At 38.3% G+C, this 10,496-nt stretch overlaps 2 protein-coding genes across 3 annotated transcripts in view; one reads left to right on the top strand and one right to left on the bottom strand.

Moving 5' to 3' along the window:
• Positions 1–2,898: 2,898 nt before the first annotated feature.
• On the top strand, positions 2,899–5,904 carry gng3 (guanine nucleotide binding protein (G protein), gamma 3). Of its 2 annotated transcripts, XM_035666387.1 has the most exons (3): positions 2,899–2,996; positions 3,830–3,929; positions 5,609–5,904. In XM_035666387.1, the coding sequence occupies exons 2-3, from the start codon at positions 3,831–3,833 to the stop codon at positions 5,735–5,737; spliced, it is 228 nt and encodes a 75-aa protein (XP_035522280.1). In that variant the 5' UTR covers positions 2,899–2,996; position 3,830; the 3' UTR covers positions 5,738–5,904. The 2 variants fall into 2 exon arrangements, with proteins under 2 accessions (XP_035522280.1, XP_035522279.1); XM_035666386.1 differs by lacking the exon at positions 2,899–2,996 and having other exon boundaries at positions 3,709–3,929.
• An 853-nt stretch (positions 5,905–6,757) lies between these two features.
• banf1 (BAF nuclear assembly factor 1) overlaps positions 6,758–10,496 on the bottom strand; it is a 4,706-nt gene continuing 967 nt past the window's right edge. The window contains exons 2-3 of the mRNA XM_035666385.1: positions 10,195–10,363; positions 6,758–9,634 (exon numbers count right to left, since the gene is read on the bottom strand). Of these exons, the coding sequence (XP_035522278.1) occupies positions 9,488–9,634; positions 10,195–10,320 (273 nt within the window). The 5' untranslated portion in view covers positions 10,321–10,363 and the 3' untranslated portion in view covers positions 6,758–9,487. The remainder of the gene's footprint in view (positions 9,635–10,194; positions 10,364–10,496) is intronic.

Below are 10,496 nucleotides of genomic sequence, written 5' to 3'. Positions count from 1 at the left end.
TCATAGCTGCTTTTCAAAATAACATCCACTCTTAAGTTTTTACTTTTCTGGGAGAAATCATTATTATTCTGTGTGCTCACATCTCATTTAGAAACTGAGATACAGGGGTACACAGTATATTGTGTATTATACATACACAGAATGGAGTGCATTTAGCTTTCTGCTTTCAATATAGCTACAGTATTTATACCATAATACCACTGACACATGGTTTATAACCATATAACTATAACTTAAGTAAAAGTAAATAAAAATATAAATGTATGTACTACTCAACAATAATTTGTAATATCATTTAATTTATTTATCAATAACCAATTTAAGAGTTAATTTTTAACATCCAGTTACTTGATTTTTCCAAAACTTTCAACATGAGGAGGAACACGAGATGTGGTTGAAAGCTTTTAATGATTATATATTATAATGTTGCATTGTGTTATTAAGCATTCATCAAATGTTTATATACTGGAGTTGAGTGAGTGAAGAATTAAATTACAAAAAACAAATAAGGAGTTAAGATAAGGTTTTACTCAAAAAATTGATAGTTTTCTGATCTTATTTGACTGTTCTCAGCCATGTAAAAAAATAAATATAAAATATAAAAATAAATAATTGTTTCATTGTTGTTGGTCGCACAACTAAACACAGCCATTAATAATGTTATTCATTATACTTGCATTGTTTTAGACCGTGGTGTGTACTGGCTTACTTATTTTATAAACAGGACTGGACATTTTAAATTGCATTTAAAGTGGGAGATCTATATTATTTTACAGCTGGAGATACTCCAGATTTCTGCCTCAACTTCAGCCTAAGGTAAGTGACTTTTTACCTTTTAAAGTGTCCTTTTTTGCGACCTGTTAATCGTCTCATCTCGTCTAACCAACAAGATATATTCATTAAGATAAAAGCTGCCACACTGCAAATACTGACATTTCACCAGATTAAAGTAATGAGACATTTCCTCTGTAATGACCAACTGAGCTTTTCCCCAGAAAGAGGGTGAGGTCCACTTGATTCTCATGGGTTTTGCTGTATATTTGATTACCTTCCTGAAATCTTATGTAAATTCTACTGTCATTTATCACTGTTTCTATAAACCTAATTACTATTAGTATTTGGATCATCTGATTTTACTATTTAGCTCAAAAGAAGCTGGGCGTTGCTGGTTGATCAGCAGCAGACTCGTTGTTACTGTGGTCTTTGCAGACCAGTGATGCAGTCAAACGTGCCAGCATCATCCAGCAGATGGCGTCCTTAAACTGCAGCCACAGATTACAGAGCCAGATACACTGCTGCTCACTCTGCCCTCATGAAGTTAATCTGCAATCCCCAACAGGCTTTTTTAAAAACTGAAATCATTTCAATACAATAAAAAGCAAAATGCTGAGACCAAATAATGAGTATGGACAGAGCAGCGCGTTGCTCTCTGATGTTTACACCATCCTACACTGGCATGAATACATTTCAATTTCCCAGAAGACATTTCTTTCTAACGTGCACAAATATGAAATTGAAACATGAAATTACATGTTTGTTTTTTTCATACATCTTTTAGGGAAATTTACAGAAGATACAATTAAACTTTAATAAACAATATTGTATGGTATACCAATAAGAACCAATAAGCTGTGCTGAGATCAGATATATAAACACACACAGACACATATATAGCTTAAATTGGACTTACCAAACACCTTGTGATAATTTTACTACATTTCTATATTATTATTTGACTCTAAGATGATTCAAATTCACAAAAAGAAAAAAAAAGAGAACAAGAAATCTCACTTTAATTGTATAAAAATGTAAAAAGGTTCTTTAAGTAATTCACCATAAATCACAAAGCCTCAGCCGACTTTACACAAACCCTTTCCTCCATTAGGTCTAGTATTGTATGTAGGTCTTGCCCCAGTGAGCTAGTGAGGCATTTACGACGGCAAGCACGACGGACACACTAGCAAGAACGCGAAACTACCTCCTCGCAACCAGAGGCAGTAAAAGTACAAGAAGTGTCACTGCTGGAAAACAGAAGTAATGGACATAATCACAGCGCCATTAAAGCCGAGGAAACTCTAGCTTAGCAAAGATGGCGTCGGCCAGTTTTCGAGACTTCAGCTGTCTGCTCGAGTATCCTCTGAATCTCCGTCATGTAGAAGAAGCATCCTATTTACTTCAGTGGATTTTTGTAAAATTATTGAGAATTCATATTTCTGACTATATAAAATAAATATTACTATTGATTCAAACTGCGTTACAGATGGAAAGAGCCGTGGTGGGCGTCGTGCTAGTGGAGCTCTTTGCTCCACAGGGTCTTTGGTCAGAGCGTCATTAGAGCTACTGACTAACATACATCCACTCCCATAATAATGGAATATAATCATTTAGTCAGACAATCCTTTCACCTACAGCCACATTAACAACCACATTTAAACACTAGCAGACATGTCACAACTTAAACTGTGATGTAAACCACTACACCAGACTGCAGCAGTCCCCATAGCAACAGAGGAGAGGGTGGGCATCACACAAGGCTCAGAGACACGTAATGAGTCAGGCCTCTGGAGTTCACATCCCAAGCTGCGTGTAATCTTTTAGCACTAAAAACCAAAAACCACACACACCATCCGGTTCTATGTCAGAAATTGAAACCTGAGAGATTCCAGTTGGCCCCAGTTTCCCAGGCACAGATATGGTACGATCCACCCTCATAAGGAAACCTTCAGCAGCGGCTCCCACCCCCCCCTCCATCTGGCAGGTACCACTCACTGCCGAGGGGGAGATCCTATCCATCCACCACAAATCTAGCACTCATTGTGGCAGAATTGCAGTGCACTGGACTGTACAGAGCAGGGTACCATCCAGGCTGCTGTCTGTGAGGGGTGGGGTCCGGCTACACTGATACCACCAAACATAAGCTTACAGAGGGACACAGAGAGGCAGAAAAAGAGAGAGAAGAGGGGGGAAGATTGCACCTGAAGAGGAATATAAAACGGGTAAGGAGAAAAGGGGGTGGATGGAGGGAGAAGGGAAAAGACAATGGGGAAAGGTCCAGAATGATTCAAATAGATTCGTTCCTTTGCTGCTCTGCCTTTTTTTCCCTGTTGACAACCCATCCTTCTTGATTCCCTTTCCATCTGTGACACCTTTCTTTCAGTCATATGCATGTTTATTCATCATGTCATCAATGTCTGTATGTGTATCCAGTGCTTAGTTCATTGTACATTTGAAACGTCTCTGGTTATTCATGCTCGTAGTGGGAGAATCTGTGGGCCATGGTGAATAAATCTGACCATTTGGCCCAGTTTACATGTGTCGTTTGCATTTGATAAAATATATATGCTTGTGTTGTCATGTAAGGTGACATAATGTAGCAGCTGTGCCAATTCTATGACACAATATTGGCTGATATGTATACTTCATTACTGGAGACTGACTGGTCTCATGCTTGCTTTGCAGCCAAAATCTATAAATAAGCAACAAAATACTGTGATTGACTTGATTATAGCTCCTACTATATATTACATAATAATGCTATATAATTTATTTGTCTTAAAACTCTTTGTACACCTAGAATGATGTATTAAAAAGCTTATTGTGCGATCAACAAACCCAGCTGTGTGAATGAGATAACCATCTCAATCAAAACAAACTGCAACATTATTTATATGTTATTATTATAAGTTAAGTATTTTATTTCTGGATCAATCATTGCTCGGGAAGCAGGATTAGAAAGAAACTACATTCAACTGAAACATTTTGAAATGTACAGAATGTATTCCCATCCAATTCAAATCCATGAAGCTTAAATGTTGCCGTTTGTGGCTAGGATGAAAGGAGACACCCCAGTGAACAGCACCATGAGTGTCGGCCAAGCCAGGAAGCTGGTGGAACAACTGAAGATAGAGGCTAGTTTCTGCAGGATAAAGGTAAGACAAGCTGGACACCTCCGATTCAGATATGAATCATGATAGTGTACTAAGCTCAAACACACATATGATACAAAGGGGGAAATGGTAGCAAATCATAAGGAAAAACAACACAGTAAGTCAAATACACACAGATCATAATACTACCATATTGCCAATAAATGATTAATACTGCTGCGCAAACTAAACCTCTACAAATCTGTACACAAGTTGAAAGGACAGCACTGAAGAGTTTTGACCAACTTTCATTATCCACGTTGGTTTGCGGATGAAGAAAAAGCACCGGTGACCTTCTCAAATGCACTTTAAGTCAATGCTTCCTGTTGGAGAGCTTCCAAATGGTATTGGCTTCTGTCATGTTCCTAATGGCTTCAAAAACACCTTGCAGAGGCACCTTGGAAAAACCAGTGGACAAATTAAGTAGGGGGCAGACGTATATATAACGCTAATATTATCATGTTGGTGTCAGCTGCTGTCACGAAGCATGACTGAGGAAAAACTAGGTGAGAAAAAGTTTGAGCCGGGGATGAGCCCTTCTCTTTAGTCCTAAACTCTGCTTTGGTTATAGTACCAGCCTTTCAAATGTGAGTCTATCAGTGAAATAAAAACTATTTAATGTAAACCTTTAGATCATTTTAAACTAAATGAGCATTCAATTTAAATATATTAGATATTTTTATGTAAATACACACATTTCATACTGAAATCCACATTTAAAGATTGTAGTAAATCCAAATATGTATGTACTGATTCCCAGTCTTACCACTCAGATGGAGTTTTCTACCGATATTGATTCTGTATTGTTTGTCTATTTTTGTGCTCATGTTCTATTACTGCTGTATCATGATACCTCTGTAACTGCAAACATCCAGCTTTCTTCTAACGAATCAATATGTTTCATCTGCTTATTCTGTTTATTTATCATTATATGTAATATATTTATTTATGATAGTAATCGTAAAATAATCTATTTGCATTTTATATGTTCATACACATTCAAAATTCTCAGTTTTTGTCCTGTTTGATAGAGAAACATTCGATTCAATTCAATTTTAGGTTATGAGTGATGGATATAGTTGAGTCTTCATTAACCAGATTTGAGCTACATCACTGAAAGATAGTACACTGTGTAAAATGATCTTTAAATTGAGACCGACATTATTATGAAATAGTATTACACACTACTACACACTGTATACAACCACATGCATGGACCTCAGACACTAAAAGGATTTGAACATATTTGCTCGAGCCATTCGGTGTCAAAAGATGAGCAGAGCACCAAAAGTGGGAATTATTGCTCATCATTACCAGAGCTGGAAGAGAATACACCAACACTCATGATTACAGAGTACAGAGTGTCTGTCCAGTAAAATAAACAACTTTACCTACAGTACATCAAACAGGACAAATAAAAAAAAAAAAAAACATTGTACACGCTGTCTTAACAAAATATGTAACAGCCAATGTTATTCTACTTCACAACACAGAAACAGTCTAGATGAGTGTTTCCAATATATAAAAATCTCCTCTGATTATCCCCATTAATAAGGAAACTGTGGTCACAAACCTTTTCCAGTGGAGAGCTCTCTAAATGCACCACAGAAGAATGATTATTTGTGTAATGGACTAATGGTTGAAAACATTATAATCTAAAATCTGATCCTCCTCGTCTGCAGGTATCAAAGGCAGCAGCCGACCTGATGGCGTACTGCGACGCACACTCCTGTGACGACCCCCTGATCACCCCCGTGCCCACCTCAGAGAACCCTTTCAGGGAGAAGAAGTTCTTCTGCGCTCTGCTTTGAGACCTATCAGGGATTGTTGTGATTAAAAGTACAACTGTACAGTGTGTACATGTATGTACAGTGTGTACATGTACTTCCAATCTAAATAAGACATCTATGTACTATAGTAACCTTGCATAAAAGCTGCCGATGTACAGTACATAATCAACTACAAAACGTCGTGAACTAAATTCTTTAACTGCTAACTTCTGTCTCGGTGTTAGAGGGGAAGAACCAAAATAACATGGGAATTTGACACAAAAGCTAAACATTCAATCAATAAGGAGTCAGAGTCGTCACTACAAAAACAAGACTACAAGTCGAAAGGAAAGAAATTTAAAAGAACAGCTATCATCTGGTTGAAAACTCAGACATTTCATGCTCATATATATTACAGGTAACTGCCAAAAAAGGAAACAGTGTGAGCATTAAGTGTCTTAAAAGGCTCCACCAGTCACAGGAACAGATTCATATGGATTCTGCAGCATTTCTAGTTTGGAGGCTAAATCTGGATTACGGTGGTGCTACATGTCTCAGATGCTGCTCTGATTAGGTCAGGGCTGTCAGTTCCCCACACAGAAATTGTCCATACGTTTGAGATCTGGCAACTGAGAACGAGACAAGCCTATGTTAGGTAATTAAGTATGACATTTCCCATGACTGACAGCGTTTCCATCTGGTGACTGCGTGTAGATGGTGTAATAACACTGCAGATTAATGCTTTACTTACAGGTAGAGGTCCTCATACAGACTGTGTTTTTTCTCCATCAACATTTAGTTATGAGTGCTTTATCGAGTTTATTGCCAATATATTTTGTACTCCTCGTTCACTTAGGTGTTTCCTGTTTTGGCAGTTACTCGTATCTACCAAGGACAACATGTGTTTATGAGTGAATTATAATCACAGATATTTATTTCAAGGTTTTATTAAGATTTTAGCATTTTGCTCATTTCTATAACGTTGCTGTAGTGTGGATGTGGAAATGTGTGTGTGTGCATAGGTGCTACTGTGAAACTTAAGCAACAATTCTGAGCATTTGATCACTGTCAAATCCAAGATTTTATAGTTGAATAGCACACAGGCCCAAAAAAAAAAAAAAAAAACATTCCAGGGGTTATGGATACTCAATATATAATGTAAGCCATTAAAGCAAAATCAGCTTTGAGTCTGTCACATGAACAATTTTCTATTTCTTTGAGGCAAAAAATAAATAGAGCAGTTCTAATGTACTTTCAAAGACAGGTGTACATCGTCATTTTAACCAATCAGGTCTGAGAGGTTCTCCAGAGCAGAGGGGTGCTTTCAACGGTTTTCCAGAAAATTCAAGGAACAGCCCAACGTCTCTACTTACTCTGAAGCCCACTGATGTGAACGCCTTGAGTTCCTGTTTAATTAAAAGGTTTCCCTCTCTCCAGTTATTACTACATCTACAGTACAGGCGGTGGTTTCATTCCGTTAAATCACAGGCACATCAAAAGAAAGCCGCTCTCAGACATGATCCCATCACATGGATGAGCTCCATGGCAACTTCAGAGTTGTCCATTGGGGACCCCCCTGCTCTGGATGGTTTCAAAAATTAAATCAATGTATTTTCAATATGTTGCAAATGTCGAATTTGGAGCTTTGGCGAAAAAGTAACCATGGAATATCAGACATTGAATAAAATCTGTTATCAAAGAGTTTCTCTCATTTGTGATTTTTATTTGAGAAAAATGAAATCTTTAATGGCATGTAAAAAGAACGCATGTCAAATCTGATACTTGCCTTTTATTTTTTTTTATAGTAACAGCAATATAAAAACTGAAGAGATTTCACAGTCAAATGCAAACACATCAGCCAGTGCTTTAACAAAGAGCTGCTACACAACGGTTACATCTTCAAACAGCTGGTGTGGAAGATTACGTGACACAGCGCGGACATGCACTACTGCAGATCTTATAGTTCAAGATCTGACTGGATAAAATGTTTAAACTCACATGCATTAAGGCATCTCATGTTTAGAAAGACAGTCAACATCAAGCTCAGATATGAAGACCTGACCTAAAATCAGGCTTGTTGGTGCTGCACAATACACACTATAGGTAGTATACCATTTCTACTTAAAGCCACTGGATCAGTGATTTACCTTTCCCATTTACAGGTCATTGTTTAAGAGCGAGTATAAACTCATCCAAAGGGTTTTTACTCGCTCTTGAACAAGGTCAACTTCTACTGAAGCTTCAAATACATTCTATTGTACGAGTACAGCATATCAGTGACATAAGCCTCTAACTGTTAATGAACAAACAGGGTGCTGATTGATTGACTGTATCGTGGTTGTTGGCTGATATAGATGGCTGCCATGTGATTCACACTGTTTAAACAAGACATCATGGTAGCCATTTAAGAAACCAACAAGTTGCATTCATCTGCAACTCATTAGCCTCGACCCCCAGCACTTGAAGTAGATGCATGATGTTGTTTTTTGCTAACAAAATTAGAAGTATATTTTGGTTGAGCTAGTAGACACATACTTGGAAGTTAATTCTTTATTGTTAAGGCTGCAGCCCGCTCATCGGCAATAGACTGACACGTTTTTGACAGTGTTTGAGTTTGTTGCATCGGCATCTTTATTTACAGACATTTCCATCTTCTGGTTCAAACAAGCTTTGAGCAGACTAGATGTGGGGGCCTGGCCATGTTTCCATTTGCAAGATCAAAAGTTAAAAGTTTTTGGAATAAGAATTTTTTTTTTTTGCTAAGACCAGTGTCACATCAGTTTTGAGGTTTAGGTTTGTGTCACATGAAACAGTCACATCCTCTGCAAGACACTTCAGACAATCCACCCCATCAGGAAATCATTGAAACTTTGTTTGTGGACAGTGCATGATAGTCAACTGTGATATAATGCGGCGTTTAAAAAAAACACCGCTTACATTAACCTTTCAGTGGCTTTAAAAAACAGGCTAATGGGAAAAGAAGCCCAAGAGTTGATGGTGAATAGAAATATTAGTCTGGGTCGTACTGGGTAATCATCACATTACGTGTGCTGAATCAAAATCTAGGTGTTTTACTGAAGGTAAAAGGTTTAAAAACATAGCACAAGCTAGCCATGTTTAGCGTAACAAAATGTAAAATCTCAGTACGTGGCAGACAATGAATGAACCTGAATATAAAATGTAACCTTGATCAGAAAGCCGTTGCAGTATCATGAACATGAGCAGCTTTTTCCCAAAAACTGTCCTCACAGCAGACGTTCTGACGTGTCAAACAAAGGGTGTACCAACGTTAATAAAGGCTACATTAGATTTTAGTGTCCCAGTGTCACAGCCCTGCTTATGTGCATGCTGGCTCAGTAACATGACTTACTGGTAAACCCTAATGGAAAGAAGCCATCATTTATGTTACGACTACACCCATTTACTACTATGACAAGTCAAAAGGTCTGCTGTGAAAGTGGCTACTGACAGCGAGTAAACATTACAGGCAGATTCACATCAGATCACATTTTGTGATGACCCACCAACAATTTAAAGACAAATAGACTAATAGTATCCAACTGTTTGCGATGCCATGAGAAGGGCATGTTTGAATTTGATTTGGGGGTCAAGGGATTTCAGAGATACACTAACAGCTTTAAGTATAATTTAAAAACAAGTTGACATCAATAAACCTCATTAGTGTGTACAGTGTCAGTTCAAATATATATGGTGTAGCTTAAGTGAATCAATATTTTGGAAGAGGTAATGTACAGTTTGGACTTCAGAAGTAGAAAACAATGACTGAACGCTTTATAGGAAGGAGTCACACCATTCTTTAAGACAGCCATAGCAGTCACCTTGTTGTTTGACATTTGCCCCGCAAGTATCCTTGAGCCAGTCCCGGAAGAGCTCCTCGTCTTTCTTTAGCACTAGGAACTGCCCGAGGACAACATACGCCTGTGACAGGAGAGATGGAAACAAAACTGAAAGTCAACTTAAAACAGAAGTCCCAGTGTCACATCAACAGCCAGGTGGCCAGGTTGCCTCGTAGCCGAATCGCATGAATAGATGATCGGTATGAGGAAGAAGCGTGGTCCACACCTTACAGCACAACGACAAGCTTATGAAAGACATTTTACCCACACAAATATCAGAAACGCCTAAATGACACCCACACAGATTTGAGGTAGCCTACTTGTTTTCACACCACATTATAGAATTAATACAAGCTTCATCGTCCTGTGTGTTGGCTGTAAGATGAAGCCATTGCTTTAATGGTGAATAATGGTTACTCTAACAAGTTATTGTGGCACACTGAAGGCAGAACAATTACATTTTGATGCTGCTATGCTCAGATCTTTCCGTCATCATTTAGTGACTTCGAGACACTGATGAAATCACCTGAGAGTACCGCTATCACAGCGAGGACGAGCGCCCTCTATAGACAGTGAACTTTATGTGTGGTACAAAGTAAAAATGCTTATACTGCATTAAAGAGGGTGAACAAATCAAATCACCTTGTCGAAACCTTTCTCCTCCAGTCTTCTGCCAAGGACCTCTCCGATGCCAGCAAGAGCCATCACAGACTTCTCACCCATGGGCTCGGCCACGAAATCTTTATGTTTTTGGGATGTCGACGACATGGCTGCTTTGTAGGGGGTCACAGGTCACAGATCAACTACTGAGCTGAAACACACAGATCACAGTGGACGTTGAAATACAGGGAAGTCAGGCTACTGTGGAAATGAAGGGGAAACAGTGTTAGGTTTCTTTTTGATACTGAAAGTCGTCAACCTCACAGTCAGTTTTATTTCACACC

Source organism: Morone saxatilis, unplaced genomic scaffold (genome assembly GCF_004916995.1).
Source record: "Morone saxatilis isolate NCDOM2014 unplaced genomic scaffold, NCSU_SB_2.0 Contig20, whole genome shotgun sequence".
NCBI lineage: Eukaryota > Metazoa > Chordata > Actinopteri > Moronidae > Morone > Morone saxatilis.
Note: the sequence above shows the minus strand (reverse complement) of the source record. Positions and strands in the feature narration are given on the sequence as shown.